Source organism: Colossoma macropomum, unplaced genomic scaffold (genome assembly GCF_904425465.1).
Source record: "Colossoma macropomum unplaced genomic scaffold, Colossoma_macropomum, whole genome shotgun sequence".
NCBI classification, from domain to species: domain Eukaryota; kingdom Metazoa; phylum Chordata; class Actinopteri; order Characiformes; family Serrasalmidae; genus Colossoma; species Colossoma macropomum.
In genome coordinates, this window is record NW_023494790.1 from 17,376,148 (window position 1) to 17,399,365 (window position 23,218).

General features: G+C 38.6%; 1 protein-coding gene across 3 annotated transcripts; it reads left to right on the plus strand.

The window, feature by feature from the left end:
• Positions 1 to 1,165: 1,165 nt before the first annotated feature.
• Positions 1,166 to 22,113, plus strand: rnf157 (ring finger protein 157). Of its 3 annotated transcripts, none has more exons than XM_036572385.1 (18): positions 1,166 to 1,753; positions 2,620 to 2,738; positions 6,416 to 6,504; positions 6,610 to 6,756; positions 7,192 to 7,309; positions 7,738 to 7,804; positions 7,922 to 7,965; positions 8,444 to 8,563; positions 8,807 to 8,966; positions 9,634 to 9,746; positions 10,332 to 10,564; positions 10,874 to 10,982; positions 12,036 to 12,144; positions 12,235 to 12,416; positions 13,687 to 13,752; positions 13,851 to 13,899; positions 15,956 to 16,075; positions 19,519 to 22,113. In XM_036572385.1, the coding sequence occupies exons 1-18, from the start codon at positions 1,666 to 1,668 to the stop codon at positions 19,671 to 19,673; spliced, it is 2,088 nt and encodes a 695-aa protein (XP_036428278.1). In that variant the 5' UTR covers positions 1,166 to 1,665; the 3' UTR covers positions 19,674 to 22,113. The 3 variants fall into 3 exon arrangements, with proteins under 3 accessions (XP_036428278.1, XP_036428277.1, XP_036428279.1); XM_036572384.1 differs by having other exon boundaries at positions 1,168 to 1,753; positions 13,684 to 13,752; XM_036572386.1 differs by lacking the exon at positions 15,956 to 16,075 and having other exon boundaries at positions 1,168 to 1,753; positions 13,684 to 13,752.
• The last annotated feature ends 1,105 nt before the right edge of the window (positions 22,114 to 23,218 follow it).

Consider the following 23,218-nt stretch of genomic DNA (forward strand, 5'->3'; position numbering starts at 1 on the left):
GCTTGATTTTTTGACTGCTCTTTAGCATTCTTAGCAGGGATAAATCGATACTGCTATTGGTATTGGGTATCGGTTTAATACTGTGCTCTTTTTCTCATACTTGTGCTCATACAATTCACCAATAACAACATGCTCAGAAAGCAAAGTGTTAACTGACTACATGGAGGTCATAAACAAAATTCTGCCTTGTTATATTCTCTCTAGGAATAGACTGTGCAATATTAGTCTGTTTTTAAACACACAATCACTGCCACTTCTCTAATACGAGTGGGGGCATTTAGGCTAACAAACAGGTGAAAACGTTTGCAAAAATTTGGTTCCGAAGTCTTTATATGCTGACTTTACTCTGTTTGACTGAATAGAAGTATGGCAGATGTGATTCTTACTGTCACTGTGCTACTGAGCTGTTCTCCACTGCAGCGCTGTGCACTTCATTTTAAAATCAGCAAGATTTTAATGATTTAATTTCTAAATTGCACTCATTTACACTATTCACTTAATTATAAGTAGGTTACTCCGTATGGTATCGGACCCGGCATCAGCGAGTACTAAAAATATGAACTTGTACTCATACTGGATCTGAAAAAAAATGGTATCAGTGCATCACTAATACTGACTTACTACTGTATGTAAGTAAGTTCATGTTGTCAGGTGAGTCTAAATTAATCTGAACTGAATTTGCAGCCTAGCTGACCTACATCTGTGTAGACTTCCTATGGCACTATAGCTAAGACACCTACTTGTTATGTCTGGTTTAGCATCCTAAGAATAAGTTACTGAATTATGCAGGGCAGCATGGAGAGCCTACATTCAATCTAGCGCCTGCAAAACCTTTATTTACAATGTAGCCTGTGGACACTAACACTGCAGTGCAGCCTTTCTCCGTTAGCAGGCCTAAACCTGTGGAACTAGATTCTCATCGCCACAATAAAGCGTGGACAGCTTGGACACCTAATCCTAGTCAAATTACACAGATGTGTCTTTTGTGATTCCCCCAGTTCAGGGCAGCTAGATCCCCATTACAAATCCACAAACACGTGAAATGTGTGCAGGAATTCAGCTCTGCCGGAGCTTTAGCCCAGAGGGAAACCGCGCTAAATGCAGCGCTCAGTAGCAGTGCCTGTGCTGCACTGCGGTGATGTAGCTCCAGTTTTGGGAAGGTCAGGTTTAGCCCTGCCGGATTGGAGCTACTGCGCCAAAGCCCGGCTCCGGATTTATGTCTGACGTCAGACCGTGGCCATTAGGGCTCTCCTCTGGCAGCATCAGCGCTGAGCAGCACCAGCATCCCGCCACATATCGACGAGGGACGTGGGTGTCGGATGATGTCCGGGCTGCACCCGCACACACCGCTCTGATCGAGTCTCCTTCTGGCAGTCAAAGCGGCACCGACACGCCGCATGTTGACAAAAGCAATGGCGCTGAACGCGAAGAGGTAGCCTAGCGCAGGGCTAACGGTGGAGCCGAAACAAAACGAGGAGCTTAGGGCAAGCATTAAGGACAACTAATCCCATGAACACTCAAAAATCTAACAAGGCACAAGCGAATATCAGCACTGCTGGGAGACGGAGGAGGCGATATAAGAGGAGAAAGGGAAGCAGCGGACTGCAGTTTTGCGCTGTCTTTGCACCGAATTTGAATGAATTTTGATTTGCAAGCTACCTGGAAATGGGAGCGCTGACAAGCAGACAGAATGCCGGAGTGGAGGAGGTCGACATACCGTCCAACTCTGTTTACAGATACCCACCGAAAACTGGTAAGAAAAACCGTTTAAAATAATAATAATAATTACTATTTATTGATATTATTATTATTATTATTATTATTATTATTATTATAATTGTTGTTGTTGTTGTTGTTGTTAAGGATGCACGTTTATTCCCAATATATTTCACTAGGCATCATTACTTAAAGGTCATTTAAAATGTAAAAGCCTGTCTTGTCTTTGCTAGGCCCATTGAACTGCAAACTATTACTGATGCCCATTTTGGACTATTACTGATGCCCATTTTGGACTATTACTGTTGACAGAGTCCACCAGTAAAAGGGATGAGACAGATCTGGCTTCTTAAAATGATTGATTCTTAAATGGCCCACCCCACGAATAATAATCAGACAGAAGTTAATCTGACTCTATGGGGCCACCACCCACTGCGTCTGATCAGCAACAGATTCTCACATTTAAATGAGACAGGCCTATTGCAGTTGTGTTTGATTGTAGTCATTCACCATGTTATGGGCTGTTTAGATTATACTGCCCAACAGCGTACTGGGGCAGACTCTTAGTCTTTACCTTACGATACCACACTGCAGGCTATTGTAAGGCTCAGATCTGAGCTGCATGACCAGGCGTGATATAGTCAATATTACCACTATATTATGTCAGCAGTGTAGTGTGTTATATTGTATAGATTTGTGTGTGTGATGTGTAGTTTTTTGTATCTGCCTGGCTTTTCGATCAGTGCATAGTAAATGTAGATTGTGTAACTGAGAAGGCCACGAAAAGAAGATATGGTCTCTGGATTGGAGTGAATAACCATCTTTGAGTGTTAAACTACACTATGTATATTTAACCTCTGGCAGGCCAGAAGGATTCTCATATGTGCTCTTTTTATTGTGAAGGGAGCTACTTTGCCAGTCATTTCATTATGGGAGGAGAGAAGTTTGACTCATCCCATCCTGAGGGTTACCTGTTTGGAGAAAACACAGATCTCAATTTCCTGGGGAACAGACCAGTAACGGTAAGAAGCTTAATGAGAATTTGCAGAAGATGCAATACAGCATGTTTCTTTTGTGAATCTTGAGAGTAACTCCATCTTTTTTATGCTGATGTATTTACACAGGACTGTAACACAGTTTTAAACTGCAATGTTTAGGGTTATAAGAATGCATTTTTTAAATGTTTTGAAATGTTAGAATCCATTATAATTGATTATAACAGTAGCCTATAAACTATGCAGTCATTTTTTCAAAATACTGTTTTCTTGTAATTAAAAAAAGGATTAATATTTTTTTTTTGCATTCCTCCAGTCACATTTCTGTACTTGGTGCATAATAGTGAATGATACCAAAAGAAACATTAATTTGTACTGTGGTGAAATATGAGAAGGCATGTCACGTTTTTTCACCATTTTCCAAGGTATTTCACATTTTATATGAGCTGAAACATTTTCCTGCTTGTATGATTTTATTGTTTACCGTCTTTTCACTTACGTTCTAAATGTCCACGGCATGATGGCTGTATAAGGCCATGTTTTGAACACATTACTTTACATTTTTGTAAGACCAAAATTATGTGAGCTCAGTGTGTTTGGAAAAGTAATTTTATCCAAACATTGAGCTGGTTCTGAAAGACGTCTAACATGGTGTCAGTGTTTATTTTTGGGTTATCATAAGCCATTTTCAAAGATGGAAGTGAAAGTATTGTTAATGCATCATGGCAAATAATCTGAGTGAAAGTTAATTTAATCAAGCCCTCAGGCCGGATCTAAAGCATACAACATCTGCAAAACTTTCATCCACTTTTCCTGGATATGGATTAAGCCTGGTCTGCGACTAACTTGCACTGGTTTTCACTGAAAATCATATTCAAGGCTAAAGTTTAACCATTTAAACTGCAGCCTTATTATTCAGTATTTAATCTTAACTTATTATCATTATTGCGATACGAGTTTCCCCAACAAGAACATTATTATAGCTGCAGTGACAGAACAGATCAAATGCCCCCATACATGCAGCGCAAGAGAGACGTCATTACATTACTGACTCCAACTGTTAGAAGCCTAAAGAGTGCCTCTCTGTGCTGGGACTGAACCCTGCTCTCGTACGTGGGGGACGAGTAACTAAACGGTTAACTACAAAATACAGCTCAAACATTCCTCCATCCTGAGCTAAAAGCCTGTAAAAACACATCAAACATTAGGATTGTTTTCACACTCAGTATTGTATTTTAAGTGTGCAAGGCAGTGCTTTCACAACAAACATGTTTAATAAATCAACAAAAATAAAATGAAACAAATATATATTTGTTTTTGTGTGCCTATGTTAAAAAAAATATATATATATATTTATGTGTGTTGTAGCCTTTATAGAAACAGCTGTTAAGGTAATACTGACTGTTTCTCAGCCTTTCAGTGCAAAAATTGTGCTTGCAGTTCTGAAGTAAGCAGCTGTTAGTATTTCATTTCTTTGTATTTTGCACAATAATGAAAGGTGCCTTTGGAATTTCGTATTTTGCTGTTTTCTTAGAGAAAATGTTAGATAGATTTCTGTTTAAACGTCCAAAAGATAACATCTGTACTGAATCACATTCAGTCAGAGGCACTCACTCAATATACAATATTTGATAACTTCTGTAAAGCTAATATGTAAATTATATATAGTTATGATACAGAGAAATTGAAGTGTAAGCCTTGCAGTTTGAGGAGATAAGGTGAATCTGGGAAGCTGGGCCTTTATGTTGGATCATTCAAAGCCCAAAGAGTTGAAATATTTTGTCTGCATGCAGCTACTGTGATTTCTAAGTCAGATATACAAATCATACAGAACCAGTTCTCACAGTTCTCAGACTGCAGAGGTTGTGTGTCCTATGGCTGAGATTCAGATTTTTATCCCTAGTTTTATGCTGTCCATAGTCAGGAGTCCATGATCATGGAATTAGAATGTAGAATATTATGGCTGTGAGGGAAAGAAAGCCCTCGCCTCAACCGACAGCTGAGTGAGCTGATAGAAGCATCCTAATGGTTGTGTAATGTGACTGAGGTTCAGCTTTCTGTTCAAGATGTATTAAGGTGCTCAACAGTGCTTCAGTATTGATAGCTGGGAAAAAATGATAACTTATCACCAGATGTTAATGTCTGATGCTAATTTCAACTGTGGCATTAACTAATGTATGACTGCGTCCAAAACTACTATACTATACATACTGTACTAATAAATGGACTTGGTGTATTACCTTGACATACTATTTTGTGTAGTAGTATGTGGATTTGGACAAAGCCTGATTTCAAATCTTCAAAACCTTGTATCTCCTTTTTTTCAGTTTTGATTTTTGTATACCATATGAGAAAGTCAGCTGTCCATCATGAACATTTCATGACATTAGGGACCCATAGAAATAATTTGAAATCACTTGAAATAATTAATTAATTCATTACTTCATTAATACAATAGCCTCTTTCTTCAGCCCCCTAGTGCCCACTCAATGGAATGGAAATGGAAATGGATTATTTTTTTAATGAATATAATCACATTAACTGTTAGGTAACTGTTAAATGTTACCAGATTAACTAGGCTGTGTGTGTGTGTGTGTGTGTGTGTGCGCGTGTTTGTGTGTCTGTAAAATGTTGTGTCTTTGTGTTGAGCTGCTAGCAAGCAATGAGGGGTGGAAGCGGAGGGGTGAGAACTTCCTACTGTAAAAGCAATTCAGACTTCTCCACAAACACAGCCTTGCTGAGATAAAATAGACAGCACAACTGCAGCTTTCTTAATATCAATAAATTGTTCACAAATGCCACAATAGGGAAAAAAATTAAACATTATATTCCATCAACAAAATACAATAGTGCAAAAACTAAGGGGCATCCAAAGCAGACAGATGCATTTTATGGCTAATATGAAAAGGTTTAATGTTATGAAGGTTTTTATTCTTATCCTATAAAGTTACATTTTCAGAGGTTTAAGATTTTGTTACAAAGTTGGTGCCAGTGGTAATGGGGTGATATGCTGTAATCATACCTGTTAGCAGATAATCTTGATGCATGAAGTTGATATGAGGGGAAAGGCAGCGTGCAACCAGTTATGTATACGACTTTTGGGATTGCAAGATGTTTATTACATTGCTTGCAAAGGGTGGACTCTTTTCATGCAGTCTGTGGCTCTTTATGTGTTTGCAGTGTGCATTAATAGCTTGTCTGGTCTCTAAGCAGGCTGGCTGGTGATGTTGTAGATTTAAGCAGCAGCTTACTGAGGGTAATACACAGAGTCACATTCAGGCTGTACTCCTGAAAGGGGGAGGGGCTGGGAGGGGCAGGGGGCAGACTCACCCAGAGCTGACCTACACACACAAGCTCACAGCCGATCCGGCACGTGGACATGCCTGTCGAGTGTTGTTTTCTAGAGAACATAGATGAGCTGTGCCAGACATCAGCTTTTTAATGATTCACCCGCACAACACTTCATGATATTTTATGTAGATGAATTTTAGAATGTTCCTCTTTTCCTTGATAGGGAAGATCTGAGGATCAAAACTGATATGCAGGGACACTGCAGATATTAATCAGTAACACTGCTTTGTTGGCTCATAGATTCCCCTTGAGAACAAAAAGACTGGTGAAGGTGCCTTTGAAGTCTTTTGGTTCATTGTAACTGTTGTAGTTCTCTTTTAACCTTGTTATTCTGCTGTGTTTTGTCTTTATAGTTCCCATACAATGCTCCGCCCCCACATGAGCCAGTAAAGACGCTCCGCAGTCTCATCAACATCCGCAAGGATACCCTCCGACTGGTCAGGTGAGAATTCCACCCCCTAAAGACACCTTTCACTTAAGCTTTTCAAATACTTCTGTAAAGTTACTCGTTTTAGAAAACTGAAACACACTGGGCTTCTGCTTACAGATGTAGTGAAGACATGAAGTTGCCTGGACAAGAGGTTGGAAAAGGGCGCAGTTGCTACAATATTGAGTTTACTTTTGATGCTGACACGCAAGTTGCCATCACTATTTACTACCAAGCCATTGAGGAGTTCCACAATGGTGTGCCCATGTGAGTTAGAGGATTATATTTACATTTAATAAAACCAAGATGAAATTGTTGTTACCAAAAAAATGACAGTAATGGCCATAAGAACCCTTTAAGACATTATCAAAGGACACTTTCTTTCCATCTTTCCTATGTTTAGATTAGATAGATAGATACATAGATAGATACATAGATAGATAGACAGATCTGAGTGTTCAAGTTTCATTTCACCTCCAAACTGTACATAATACAAATAACTTTGTCAGCATCCAAATATTTATAGACCTGTTTGTAGATAGATGGATGGATTTATTGCCTTAAATAGCCTTGCAGTACATTTCACAGATTTTCATCACTTCCTCCCTAGTTTGGTTCCTTGCACATCATAAATCATACTATCTTAAAGGCTGTGGATTGGTGGTCAGGTCCTTTATTTGTGTATTTGCTGTTTATTGACAGATATCTGCCGCAGGACAGCTCGCTGCAGTCAGAGACTGTGCATTTTAAAAGAGGCGTCTGCCAGCAGTTCTGCCTGCCCTCGCATTCTGTCAACTTGTCAGAGTGGTCAGATGAAGAGGTAAGCATGTATTTATGCCAGTCCTTTCTGTGAAGCATGTGTGCACCTGTATACTTGTGCTTACATCTCTGTTACAAATGAAAATGTAAACTTTGCCTGTAGCATCTACCTTTTAATGAACAACTCAGACCGTAGGGCAGGTGTGCCAATGTTACAACTTTCCCCATAGGCAAGGTTAATTGGAATAACTGTTACAATTCTAACTACATGTGAAAGCTGTACTTAGGCCTGCTGTGAGTTGTGTACATACTTTGAAATGGTGATATATTACAGCCACCAAAAGGATGATTACAATAATATAGCAGTGAATTCTTATACGCACTTATCCAGACATTCCAGTAATCGCAAAAACCCCCTACTGTATATGACACAGAGTGTATGAGCATGTGCCTGCTGGCTTTTAGTGATGTGAGTCTGTTATCATTTAGCTTTTATTCGACATGGATAAGGAAATCTTTCCCATGGTTGTGCAAGCAGTGGTGGATGAAGGAGATGGTGAGTTGAACCACATAACCATTGTCATTGCCCCCTTACCTTTACATGCAATTGCTACTTATGCCAGCACATCAGCATACAAGGCTTTCTTTTTATTTTTTTATTGTTTTCTTACAGAGCATCTAGGACACTCTCATATACTTCTCGCAACATTTGAGAAGGTATGTGTTCTTTAATTAGAGTAATACGATAATTAGATATCGTAGAGATGCTGTTCTTCTTCTTCCTGTAATAAGAAGATCCTGTGTGTGCATATATATATATATATATATATATCTATATATATATATATATATATATCTATCTATATATATATATATATATATACACACACACACACACATGTATGTATATATTCCCAGTATGTTAAACAAAAAAAGTGGAAAAATGCCATATTTTAATTTGGTTGATGATTTGTACTTTTTTCACTTAGAAAATCAACAAAACATAACACAAACACAATACACAACTGTAGGTACAGTTGTTGGTGACAACACAGTAATTCCAGCACTGGTAAAATATATGCTTAGCTGTATGAAACAGTAATCAACAAATTAGACACATCCTTTCATGTATGTTAATGTTATATAACATGTAGAAATAAATTATGTACAAAAATCTCATACCCTGTCTTTACAGCATATGGATGGCAGCTACTGTGTGAAACCCCTGAAGCAGAAGCAAGTAGTGGATGGTGTTAGTTACCTACTGCAGGAGATTTATGGCATAGAAAACAAATACAACAGCCAGGAATCTAAAGTAAGTCATCAATCTCATTCTCCTCAAGTGGATCAATGGAAAAGACAGTGCACAGTTTGAACTGAACGCTACGGCTGGATTAACACTTCTATTTTAGCATTTACTTCAGCCATTTTAAGTAATTTTATATCTTCGGTAACTGTGCTGGTGCTGCCATCATCATATAAGTAATAAAATGCTATTGTTCCTCCATTTTGATCTATTCATCAAGACCTCAATATGGGCTATAACTGTTGTTTACAGGTGGCTGATGATGAGATTAGTGACAACAGTGCGGAGTGCGTGGTGTGTCTGTCAGATGTGCGTGACACACTCATCCTTCCCTGCCGACACCTGTGCTTGTGCAATGCTTGCGCAGACACATTGCGCTACCAAGCCAACTGCTGCCCAATTTGCCGCCTGCGTAAGCACATTCTCGCAATCTCAGCAAATCACATTTTATTTTCCTATATCAGACATAAACTACAGAACTGAGAGCATATAAACTTTACTGAAAAATATAAGGGTTTGAATTATATGTGTACCTTGGTTCCACATAAATAGAATATAATACCATTAGGTGTGGGCAATATGACAATGTTTTATCATTATCACGGTAATTTACACCACAATATGCTTTTTTGAGCATATTCTTGATATTGTCAGTAGTTGAAGAGCATGTTTTATTACAAATAGAGCATTATTTGTCTTGTTTAATTGGATTTCATGCAACACAGCTAGTGAAATATAAAATATAAATATCACTGTATTTGTGGTTTTTGATTGATTTTTAAAAAGTATTCCTTGGTTGGTTTTTTGTCTGTTCCAACTTATCAAACCTAAAAACTAAATAGTGCGATGCATATTGTGTATTATGAACATTTCTTTGTGTATTATAATATTAAATATTACTCATATCACACACGCAAATACTATTAAATATAGTACATTCACAGTGCATTGAATTTACTTTGAATTTTCTTATATTCAATGCACTATTTTTTGGCATTACTCAAGCACCCAAACAGCTACAGTTGTATTTACCTTCACCTGATGATCAAGTACATTTTGTTGTTTGTTGATTTTTGCAGCATTCCGAGCTCTGCTGCAGATCCGAGCTTTGAGGAAGAAGCTGAGCCCTCTCCCACAGAGCGGATTCAACCCAGTCATCACTTCACAGACATCAGACTCTGAGGAGCATTCGGTAACCAAGCAGAGCTGTGTTTTATCTCTGAAAGCAGATTCAACTGGAATTAAATTATAGTCATCTTTTTCTATGAGTGCAGGCACACCAGCTGCAACAAACTCCGCTGTCAAAAACATTATATGCTCTGAAACAGTACAGCGGGGACGGGAAAACAATTAAGTAAAATTGGTCCTTTCATCATGAAATGTTCACACAGTGCAAAGTGCATCTGGTAGCACTTTTCTGTGGGGTGGTGTTTGTAAGGCGACATGGCACTTATAAACATATAAACTTGTCATGACATAAACATTTATAAACACATACTCCAATAGATGTCATCTGTTACACAGGCTGCTTTTGTCGACTTTAATGTTAAAAATGTTAAATGATTTATTCAGTAATTTCTTTAAAATTCATATGTAAAGTATGTAGTTGAGAATGAGGAAACTGAGGACAAGAAGCATGAATGAATGTGGTCCCTAACAGGTGTTTAGACTTTAGGGAATTAAAATGTAGTAACTCTCACAACATTTCCATTTTGAGAGCATGTGATAGGTGCTGTTTCACAATGTTAAATTTGCTGCTGATGACTTTGTATTTCAGGCCTCGGAGCACATTCCGCAGGGCTATGAGGCCGTGTCTCTACTGGAGGCACTGAACGGACCACTAAACCCCTCACCAGCTGCTCCCCCACTGCAAGGCCTGACGAAGGGGCATGTCTCTGGCACTCTGCCTACATACGGCAGTGAGAGCCACCACACAGCTCACTCCCTCTCCCCTTTAGAACATTCCATCAACTCCAGCCAGGGCCTCAAACTCAAGAAGAGCGGCTCCAAGTGAGTGACCCACTGTGCTTTACCTGAAACGACACACACAGAGCAATTCCAGTGTGTCCTGTCTGTAAAAATTTATAATGAAAGGTATCATCCACTCAGCATGTCTTTGCTTCTTCCCTTGTCGTCTTCTAGCAGTAGAACCATAGGAAGTAATATCCATGTTTCAAATAATGTCTTTTTTCTATAGACCATTTAAGGAAGCTTGATTTATAAAGTAGGTTAGTGCATAGTGCATGCATAGGTTATTCATGAGTTCATGTGTGAAGATACAAACAAACCTTTTGTCTCTGCATTGTGGAACTTCTCCAGGTCCCTCTCTCAGAATTCTTCAGTGCTACCTGAAGAAGAGGATGAGAAGTCATGCAGTGAGTCCGAGGTTCAGGCTTGCAGAAGGAAACTGCCTGTGGACCAGCAAGAGGTAGAAACACTTTACAAACACTGCATGTCCACAAATACTTTTAAACTCTGAGCTACTTACAAATGAAAGCAAATTGTAGATTTAGTGTGGCCTGTTTCTGTAATTCTGGCGGCAGAATGGAAAATAATTCAGATATTTTTAATTAATATAATCAAATACAGTATTTTCCTCCTGTAAGTTTATAGTCAGATGAACAAGGGCACTGCTGGCTCTCAAATGTTGTAATTCTGTGGTGAGCTGCTAGTGAGCAATGAGGACTGAAAGAGGAAGGGAGAAAACCACCTGCAGTAAAAAAGAATTCACATCTCTCCAGAAGGACATCTTCGCCAAGATAAAACAGACAGCAAACTGCAGCTTTTGTTAAATAAAAATCATGCACCATAATACAAAATAATATTTAAACATGATAGAAACACTTATACATTTTGACTTGCTTCCTCACCTACAAAGATAAAAATACATTTTGCTTCCAGTTTCCATCAAACTCTATCAATGTTACCAAATTAAAAATATATATTGCATAGTAAATCTGAGGAACCTCCACAAGAGGCAGTAATTGCATTTTATTGTACTGTAAAAAAGGGTTAGTTGACTAATGAGAAACATAAATAAAGTTAGTAAAGTTGTGCTTTCCTCATAGCATAGTCCACAAGTTTACTTTGCACTCTGACAAATATTGACTACTTTTTATTGTTTTATTATTTTGCCTACTTCTTACATAAAATGCATTGTTCCTGTAATTTTAAAAATATTGCAGTAGTCATCACTTCATGATGAAAGCCAATACAAATGGTCCAAAATGACTTGGAATAATACCTTGTTAAGTGAACATACATTACATTTGAAAAACGTTTTTCCTTCTGCTACAATGTAACTTTTATGGATGTGTGCCATTTTGTTACTGCAGAAAAATATTTGAGAAAATCTTTAACAAGTGATTTGCATGCAGAAGGTAAATAAATGTAACTGATTAAACTATTGTTTGTGATGTATATACCTTTCATGTGTACACCTAAAAAGTCTGAAACAGACTGGCTAATGTAAATGTTTCAGTGTGGCGTGACTCCTGAAAGTGACAATCTCACACTATCCTCATCTGGAGCCATAGACCAATCCTCATGTACCGGCACCCCTCTCTCCTCCACTATCACCTCTCCTGAAGGTAGGACACAGCAGGGTGCTGACCAACTGCAGTAACCTACGGCACCTTGAATACAGCTCACCATCCCTCCACTCCTCCTTTCTCCCACAGACCCCGTGAGCAGCAGCCTAGCCCAGTCCGTCATGTCCATGGCATCATCTCAGAGTCAGCACTCTCAGATCAGCACGGACACACTCTCCTCCATGTCTGGCTCCTACCTGGCAGGGGCAGAAGGAGAAGAGCCAAACGAAAACTCAGCCGAGAGCCAGGGACCATCACGGCAGGAGGGGGAGGTGAGAAAGTAAAGCCCCCTGAAATCATCACTAGGGCTATGTTCACATTTTTTTGCTCTTTGATCTTTCTAACTTAATGGTTTACATTTGTATAAGTAAGTGACTCACATCTGTCATTAATGTGAACAAACCTGTGTCCTGAAACGACCCGCCTGTAAATTATGCGCGTCATAGACAACAAACAAACTAACCATCAGAACAAGCCTTCGTTGTGAAGATAATTTGCTTTGAACAGCTCTCAGCTGTTTATAATTTGAGTAAAACAAAGGGGAAAATGACCAGATGCTTTACTTTTGCATCCTTTACTGGCAGTAACTTGAGGTGTTATGCTGGTGCCACATTTACTCCTATATGATGGTGCTTGCAGAGTGGAAAAAAAAGCAAAATCTGAATTTTGATCACACCGTTCTTATTAGGGTCACATGGCCACGAATCAGATATGTGTCCAATTTAGAATGACGTATGGAAGTGGCTCAGGTCTGATTTGAAAAGATCTGATTTACATGTCCACACAGCTCTGAAAAGTTTAAGGCAAAAAATCGGATTTACACCAGCCATTCAGCCTGGTACTGTGAATGCGTAAGGTGAAAACCTTTAGGTCCAAAGGTTTTTAAGTGTCTAAAAGATTTGAGTGGCGATTAATGTTGTTATCACAGCAAGGTGATAAAATTGGTGGCTTTTGGCATCATTCCCCAGTAGTACTTCTGCCAGTCGTTAGTTTGGTTTTGATGTTTGAGCAACGAAAATAGCAATACTGTAGAACTATGGACATATAAACTTCACTGAGAAAGATAAAGCTCTTAATTCATTTGAATCACATGTGTACGCTGGTTCCACATGAATATAATAAAATACCATCAAATATAATACATTTATAGTGCATTGAATTTACATTGATTTTTTTTATTCAATGCACTATTTTTTCCTGTTACTCGAGCACCCCAAACATCTACAGTTGTGCTTATTTCACCTGATCAGCAAGTATATTTTATTTGTTGATTTATGCAGCAGAAAATGTTAGATCTCAATTTTTGTCAAAAACATTTGAAAAAGGCTGTTGTGATTAACGGACCCACAGAAATGAATCAAAATCAAATTTATATTGACTTACATTGAAAGTTAATGTTTTTCCTTCCCCTGAAGTTATTTTTTGATGCGACAGTGACAATATGTTATGACACAAAGGAGAACAGTGTTAGATTTGTTCTTTGTCATTGTGAAAACAATCTGTCATTTCATAGACTTCATCTGTTTTTTGTTTCATTAGCAGGAAATCCCCAGTGAGTCAAATGACCATAACTTTGTAGCAGCCATGGTTGAAGAACAGGATTCAGAGGTGCATTTAAATATTACAGTTAAATGGAATTAATATTCAGATTCACCTCACAGCTATGGCTAATACTTCCTATCTCTCTGGAACTTTGTCTTCCTCAGGGAAATGATGTGACAGAGGAGGACTGTGCATCTCCTACTAAAGACCAGGGTAAACATGAAATATGCTTGGGTGACTGTTTTATTTTCATGCATTGATATCCAGGTGTGCATAATGAAGGAGAGAGAGAGCAAGCATATTGCAGCGTGTAATGTCATCCTTTTAGTGGCTCATTCTTCATAAAAAATGGCTCAGTCACTCTAGAAATATTATATTATGGGGCTACTGGACATTTTGTTGAGGTTATTCAGCAGTGTAGTCTGTGAGAAGAGCTTAATCACCTTGATTAGTTCATTTAGCCAGTCCATTCTGACTAAGTGTGTATGCTGTGTGCTCTGCATTTGCAACTTTTGTGTTGGTTTATTTCTTTTGCATGTGCTAATGACCTTTAACTGTTCACACTGCAGATGTAGCCTTTATCTAAGGAGCAGTAGTGTTACTTTTGTAAAAGAGCACTTTGTCGTGATATCAACTCCAGTGACTTTAGTGATCATCATCCTATCATGCTTATAGGAGTATTTTGGTCAGTTCTTGTCTGTGAAGTGGTTGTTAAGCACTAGTTACTGATACATACTGAAAAAAGTAATGCACTGAATTTACGTGACTACAATGTGTGCATAATTTCCACACAAATTAAATATATTACATTTATACAGTTATTGCCTAAAGTAAGCAAACTGAACCGAGCCCCATTTGTGACACCGCTTCTTAATAGCAATGCAAGGTCATGACTTAGCAAGGCGTGAGAATGTGATAGTCAAGTTAGCCACAACTTATTACGCAGTGGAAACAAGATAATTAACTGTGATAATTAGGTTGTGGCCACAACTTAATTAGGCATGGGAATTAGATAATTAAGTTATGATAGTTAAGTCGTGGTCATGACTAAGTAAGGCATAGACACAAGAATGTTAAATCTTGGCCATGACTTGGTTAGGTGTGGGAACAAGATAATTAAATTATAATAGTTAAGTCATGGCTACGACTTAGTAAGACATAGGAACAAGATAATTAAGTCGTGGCTCCAACATAATAAGCCATGAGAACAACATAAATAAGCCATGGTCACAAATTAGTAAGCCGTGGGGACGAGATAACTAAGTCTTGATAGTTAAGTCATGGCCATGACTTAGTAAGCTGTGGGAACAAGATAATTAAGTCGTAGTCATGAATTAGTAAGATGTGGGAATTAATTAGATAAAAAATTGGCCATAATTGAATTATCACAACCTACTTATCCGCACTTTACTAATTCATAGCCATGACTTAACTAACTTGTTTCTGCACCTTCCTAAGTCTTGACCATAGCTTATCTATCACAACAAAATTTTCTCATTTTCACATCTTGCTAAGTTTAGGTTGTGACTTAATTATAACATTCTCATGCCTTACTAAGTCATGGACATACGTTAGGATCACATTCCCACGCCTTAGTAAGTTGTGGCCATGCGTTATTTTTACTAGGAAGGGCTATCACCAGTGTGGCTACGTACCATACATGTGTTGATATATGCATTTTATTAATGTGGAATTAATGTATTATATACATATTTGAAGTAAGTAAATTCAATGCATCACTTTTGTGCTTTTGAGCCAGTGTGTTTGGTTTATCAAGGTCTGGACGTGTGTTCCACAAGGAAGGAAATTTGATATAATGATATTCTGGGAGAGGAACGACTATTTGCATTGTGGTGTTGCAGTGTTAGCATGCTTGGCTTCTACTTCGTTGTTAACAGCGGCTGCTTTTGGCTCACGTGTGGTATTTTTTCTGCTTGGTGTACTTGTTAAAAAGAAATGATGCATGCCAATCTAAAATGTGCTTAAGTATGTTAAAATGGATTTGATTGAGAAACTGTATTTGCTGAGACTGTGTACTAATTCTGAGCGCTTCCCTTTTCTCCCTCTTTTCAACATGCACTTTCATGCATGCGTGCATGTGTACACTATTGTCACATCATATGTGCATCTGTGCATCTGCCATCACCCAGTGGCTGCTACATGACATCCTGCACCCCCGCCCCACCCCGCCAGCCCTAGCCTCCCCCTACAATCTGCTGTGCTCCGCTGTGCCTTGGCTGTTCTGTTTGACCTCTGACCTCGCTTGCAGGTGGGCGCGGGAGGAGCGAGGTGCCTTGTCCAGAGTTTGACAATAACAATCAGGGGCAGTCTGACACCCACTGTCTGACAGGCCTGGACAATGAACAGGCTCCTGATGGCCGATTCGCTGGTGAGTGGCAACCTTTGTGATAGGAGGGGATTGGTTCTGGATGTGCCGTTTAACAGGGCAGTCAAGAGATTGGCAAAGGTCAGAACTATGGCTTTCTCTTCCCTCCTGTAACTGGGTTAAAAGGAAGATGGTAAATGCACACATTTCCCCTGATTTTTCCTATTTCCTACTTAGAGCGGGTTTGTGTGGACGGGTATGTGTGAGTGGTTAGTACCTGAATGTATCCATCTAAGACACAATCACACGATTAAGCTGATACTATCTGCCAGCTCCTAGGTGCTTCGCATTCATTCCTCCATCTCTCTTTTCACCTTCTCACTCACGCCATCAATATATCTCATACCCAGCTCATAACACTGCCATGAGTGGACAGAGAGGAAACCTAGATACAGTGAGGGGAAACAACTATTCAGACTGTTGTGATGACTCTCTTACCATACACAAAGACACCGAGGAGCTGCTTGACCTGTGTGAGCAAGTTTAGACACGTGATACAAGTTTAGACATGTGAAGTCCCAAAAGACAAACATATTTGTGAAGACAAACATATTTGTGGAACTGAGTGCATTCATTAAAGTCCTTTAAGATCCATGAGAAGAGGCAGTTTCCATTCTTACACCAAGCAAGACCTGATCTCCTGTTCCTGTGCTCTACCTTAAGTATAGTTCCAAAATGTTTTGCACCACCCAGTGTGCAAACTGTGCATGACAGCATACATACATGCATATGTAAATATGGCTCCGACAAAGACATTTTTGTTCTTTTATTTTATATATTTCCAGTGCATATATTAAAACTCTAAATTTACATGTCATTTTATTTTGTACTTTTGAACAAAATATGAACAAAAAGTTTGTATGCAAAGAATTAATAAAGATTTGTATTAAAATTACTAAGAGAAAAAAAATGTAAAAAAAATTGTGAAACCACAAATGAATAACATTAGTACGTTGTTGCCAAGCCGTTGTTGGCAATTACAGCTTTACGAAATACATTTTCCTTCAATGACGTATAATCATTTGCAGAGAAGCAGCACCAAATCATGATCTTCCCTCCTTCGCACTTTACTGTGGGTATGCTTTTCTTGGGATCATACAGGCAACCCTTCTGATTTCTGTAAATGCTTGTTTGCGAATTGTAGACATGCATCTCTGTGCTTTTTTGTAGCAAAGGAGTTTTGTGTGGAGTATAGAAACAGTGGTGATTGCGATGCAGGTCATGGCTTATTGTTGTCTGTGTAACTGTTGTTCCTGCTACTTTCAGGTCATCTTTTGAGGGACTGCTGGCTGAGGTCTTTAGTCTGAGAGTATGTAGTGAAATTTTGCCTTTTACATCTATCTGGGGACAATTAGTTGTGGTCCCATGAATTTCCACTTGCATACTAAAGAACAAGTTGGACTGACAGTGATGAAGGTCTTTGCTCTGGCTCCGTAGCTTTTTCTGTACGAGTGTTGTTTAACAATGTCTTTTATAATGGCACCAAGTGCAATTTTAATGCTTAGAAATACATACTTTTTGGTTATATTTGTATAAAGTCCAAAGTCAAGAGACATAATGTTTGGAAGTTCGAAGTGGATATATGCACTTAAAGTATATTAAAAAATAAAAGATCACTTGTTTCCCCCCACTGTGTTCGATCTCAACAAGATATGAAACAATCTTGCTATTTACATTATAGTATCATACATATTACAAAACAAAGAACTTGTTTCTATGTTGTAGTTCATGCTAGTTATTCAAAACAATTGCTCTTTTTCGAAAATGTTATCTTATTCCAGTCCTTAGTTGTGTTTTTGAGAGGAGAACTACATATTATCACTGTCGTGACAAAACCTGATATCTCTGAAACTTTACAGGAGAAGAAAAAACATTCACAATGTTGATGTTAGTGCAAAGAATTTGATTGTGAATAATTTGGGACTATTTCTGTTGGTCTATTTGTCATGACATGTTCAAACATTGTAAAGGGCAGTAGTTCTTTTTCAAATGGTGTAAAAATGAAAATGCAAGGTTTTTACATGACAGTAACAATATACTGGTAGAAAATAAAGCAATAAAACTTTTAGTAACATTCGTGTGATAACCTCTAAGGATTTGTCATCACTTACTAACCTTTAATTATGACACAGTCCATCCCATGCATGGAGTCCTCAATATACCAATCTTTCATCACCTCTGTACATTTCAGCCTCTCTCTCTTAGTCCAGCTCTCTTTTCTGTGAATGTCCTATTGAATCTCCTGTTGTGCTGTAAATGTGCTCTTTTCTTTCTCTCTTTCTCTCTCTCTTTCTGTCTCTGTTTGCATTTTTCCTTCCATCGCCCCCATCTCTCTCTCTCTCTATCTTCCTGGATGTCTGTGGAATGGACAGATGAGGACTCGTGTCCTGTCCACATTGAGGAATAGGTATGGATTCATGGCAAAGGACCAGTCACTGATGAGAATGAGTTTGCAGAGTGTTCACATTGGACTGTTTTGTTTGTTTCACTTTTGTCACCAAAAAGCATTTCCTCACTCAGAGGATGAGCTGGACTGCTCAAAGTCTTGGAGAACATTGGACAAAAGGGTCTTGTCTGGTCACTTTGTGATAGTCTGCTGTGATAAGTAAAGCAACAAGCCTAGGACCCCCTTAATCAGGGAAATCACTGTAATGCACAGCCTCAAGTGACTTATTGCTTTAATAAAATGGTAAACAAATTCAGTGTAAATAATAGACCAGTGCTGCAACACAAAAACTTTAAAATCATGTGGCTTTATATGTGGCACAGACATCATTGCATTTTTCTCTGCCTCATTGGTTTGACTGAATTCACAATTGTGTATCTTTTATGTGTTTTCATCAATGTTCTCACCACAGTACAGTATGCAAATATATCACACAACCATTAAGAAACCCCGCCACAGTGCGATAAAGAAATCTTTACTGTAGCCATTGATGTAGAGGCTAATAAGTACAGGCATGATATTTGCCTTCCTAGAAGTAACGTTGAATATCTCGCTTCCTTCTGCATTAGCCAGCTAGTAGGAAAAAGAAAAATTTCAAACAACCCACACTCAAGTATCTGCCCTAAAGCAGTTGTGGTTTTTCAAAAGTTCTTCCCACCTTCGAGATACATCATCGTCAGATGGAAATCTCCCTTTAGAGACTGCTGTATGAAGCGTATAGGCATGTCTAAAACAGTTCAAGCAATGATTATTTAATTTGTCCTTTAAGCCAGGCACCAATATATAACACCCTTTTTTCTATTATTCTCAATGCTCAACAATGTGAATAGGTGAAAAAAGGTCACATGCTTTTTCAAATTCTTTTTGTCATTTCTTGCTTGTTTTCTTCCTGCATATCAATCTTCTTTTCCCCTTCACTTTTTCACTCTGCACCCTCATTTACTGTATATTTGTGCTGAGCTCTCTCACAAACGCATTCTCTATCATATGTGTTTGATAGGTCTGCTGTACCTGGAAGCCTACCAACGTTCTATAGAGCCTCTGCCCCACCACGCCTCCACCAGCAACATCAACCTGGAGGAACAGGGGGTCACCAATATGGGGACAAGCCCTAAAAACACACCAAAAACTCGCCGTGGACCACTAGCTGTGTGAAAGACATCCCTCCAATACGGCCATCTGCTGTCATATGGCTGCACAGCCTGACCCTGTTCCAGCATGAGGGTCGTCAAGCAACCACACCAACTCTTCATCTCACCCCTATACCCTGAACAAAGCAAGAATTTACAACCTTTTTTTCATCTTCATTTGTTTTCTTTTTCTGAACTCTTAGTATTAGGGTGAAACCCAACAGTTTGTGGCTTTTCCTCGTCATTGTGCTAAAAGATGTTGTGTTTACACCCATGTTTACCTTAGCACCTTCACTCTGCCCCTGCCTTCATCCACCCACATGGAAAGAATCCCAAAGAGGCCCTAATAATGACCTGATTAGAGCATTTGGTGAAGATGCCTCATCCAACATCTGAGTCATGATGTACTTAAATCTTCCTCTGACAAGTAATTGATGAATAACATCCAAAACATGATTACAGCAGAACCACCTGGTTTGATTTCTCTCAGCGGACTTTCAACTGACCCATCAAGAGTTCCTGTAAACGTTTGCATGCACAGAATCTTCTTACAAACCTATCCTGTTTAGCTCCACTTGGACTTTCAGAATATTCAGTATTTGAATGTCTAATATGTTGCACTTCCTGCGTTGTGACAAAGAACTGGCAAAAGGAGAAAAAGGCTACACTGCAAATGGAGGGATTTGTAACTCTCAACAATAAGCCTAACGAAGGACAATGAGCCTAACAAAGGGTAGGTTTTAAAAATTGACCCCTAGTACGCCTATTTGCCTGCTCTACACAAAGTGAGATACAACATCTAACAGGATGAATTTTAGAGCAATAATACATCCTTGTATTGTCCTCGTCAGTTTTGCTGCATCTTACTCTTACTGAGCTGATCTTACAGCTGTGCATGTCACAAAGACACGCAATAGCCTGAAGCTACGAAGCTGCCTCACCTGACTTCCACATCAGACTGGATGGTGTTAGACTGGTGAATGAGGAGAATCTGCAGAAACCTGCCAAGGAGGTCCACAAATGGCATCAAGTCTCAATGCTATGATACATTTAATATCACAGAATTACAATCATGTGTTACGTTTACAGTTGGTGGAACATATTTTGAGGGAGGAGTAGCACAGTTAGCTTGTTGTTGAATAGAACATGGGATTAAAATGCTGCTAGTGCCCCTTGTTGTTGTACAGGGAACAGGTATTAGAATACTTCATGAGGGATATGGGTTGCCAAGCCAAGTGTCAGTGTAACTGGCGGACCAGGTCTTTTGAAAAATGATATTTCATGCATTCCATGTGGCAAGAGTGCACTGTCCTTATTAAAAGTGTTTACTTGGCTTCTCGGCCAACTAATTTGGCTTCATTTTAAATGCAGCATAGAGTGTAAAAATGTGCCACTCATTGAGCCAACAGGCAGTTGATAACACTGAATTTTGCTATGCTATTTTCAAAGGGAATAGACCGAATAAGCTTCCACGTTTTTGTTGTATTAGCAGTGACCTTATGATCGTTAACTAATTAATAATCTTTAACCGATTTGTTTTTTTTTTTTGCTTGGGACATTTCGGGTTTCCCTTGTGTGTTACGACTAATGATGGTACAGTTGAGCCGCCCGTCGTGATGTCATAGTTCTCCCAGATATCTGTTCTAAACAAATCTGGAGAGAATTTCTAGTTCAATCATATTTATGATCTCTCGTTAAGACAATATGCCTGTGGGCATTTTTCCTTTGTAAAGAAATGTTTTTCTTTTTTATTTTATGTTAGCATAGGTCTCGTTATTGTTGTTATATGTTAGTCTGTCGGGTGTGTTCTATGAAGTATGAATAATGATGTGAAATTACAATTTCTAATACAATGTCACCTTTCACAAGTGCACAATTAGGTTTGTTTGTTTGTTTGTTTTTCCCTAGACCACAAGTATGTGGTGCATGTGGCAAGTGTTACACAAGCATGATAGTTTCAGCTGGTCCCTACAAGTCAGTAGACGTCCATTGAAGAAAAAAAGGAACAATACATGTACATTTGCAGTAGATGTTTACAGTAGCCCTCTCCTGTCCTTATGTCTCCAGACTCTGCTTACAAAAATACGTTTCAGATACTATAGGCTTACTGATTTAGAGAACTGTATGGGCGTTCTTTGTCCTTAAAAGCTAGAGAGATACTCAGCTGTGCGGTGAAATTATTACAGTGGTTAGATTATCTCCGAAGGTACTTATGCTAGAGACAGCTTCCATCTTAAATGCATTATAGAGCATGGTTACATTGTCTGAGTGCTCTGGAAGGTATTGGTAGGACTTTTTGTTGTTCTGCTGTTCTGCTGTACTGTTCTCACTCTGCACCAATAGGAAGAATTACTGTGATCTGCTCCAAGATAAAACATGGACTGAGAATATACATTGATCACTTTTATAGAGTGAAAGATACAAATGTCAAAAAAACAATAAACATTTCTTTATTTAAAAACTTTCATTGGCTTAAGTGGCCAGTTTCTTTCCTTGCTTTATTTTGAAATGAACAAATTACAGTCACATTTATTCACATTTACAGCTGCCCACACCTCAACAGTCTTAGACCAGAATTATTTTACAGTGCTGCACTCTTAAAGGGCCCATATAATGTAAAACCCAATGTCCCTCACTTTTATGAAATAAAGGAGTTTGAAGTAATATGTAAACACTGAAAAGTTTCCTACTGAGTCCATAGATGAAAACCATGCAGCAAAAACATGTCATAGTTTCTGTGATATCTCAAGAACCAACCCAATCACATATTTCCACCACATTCAATTGATTCTCATCACAGAAACAATGAATTCAGCTGTTTTTGCAGGGTAGATTATATATAGATTGCAAGGGCTGAACAGTGAAGGGTATGCTTTGAAACTTTACCAGTGTTTACATATTACTTCAAAATCCTTTCAAAAAAGCAGAGGAAATTATTTTTTTTTTTGTGAGAAAGAAAAGAGTGTACCACACTTGTTAAAGGTCCTCTCAGAGACACTCGAATCGAATATAATGTAATGAACCATTTTCAAACTGTCAAAACAACCAGTGAAACCTGTTGAAGTATTATGAAAAAAGATCCCAAATATGTTCCGCTGAGTTGCAGGAGTCATAGGCTGGAACACATTTGTGAAAACTCTCAATCTTAGGAAGTGAAACTGCACTGACAGTATTAAATCAGAAATATATTATTTCTGAAGCTGGAGGGTTTAATATCTCAGCAGCTGACTCTGAATTGATAAAGCTGTGATGTTGTATGTCTATGGCTAAGGGACTGGATGAAAATCTGTCTGCTTCCTGCCATTATGACACCTATCCATCAAATAAACAATACAAACTCAATCACTGGTCAAGAACCTGATCCCCGTTCTTTTGTTATAAACCAATAATGGTGGCCTTAATGTTACAGCAGAGAGAAACAATAGGCTTCATCTACCAATGACAAAGCCATATGGAGCCAAAGGGGATTGAAATATTCCCTCTCCACCAATATGCCTTCATTCATTAGTATCTGTCCCATCTGGATCAGGAGTGGGACTGTACCAGATACAAGGCTGCTGCTCTCAAGAA

Bases quoted from the DNA above. Each gene is read 5' to 3' on its own strand.
- rnf157 (XM_036572384.1), top strand. From the start codon at position 1,666: ATGGGAGCGCTGACAAGCAGACAGAATGCCGGAGTGGAGGAGGTCGAC. The intron at 1,754-2,619 runs GTAAGAAAAACC...TTTATTGTGAAG, and splicing joins CAGATACCCACCGAAAACTG to GGAGCTACTTTGCCAGTCAT. The intron at 10,983-12,035 runs GTAGAAACACTT...TAAATGTTTCAG, and splicing joins TGCCTGTGGACCAGCAAGAG to TGTGGCGTGACTCCTGAAAG.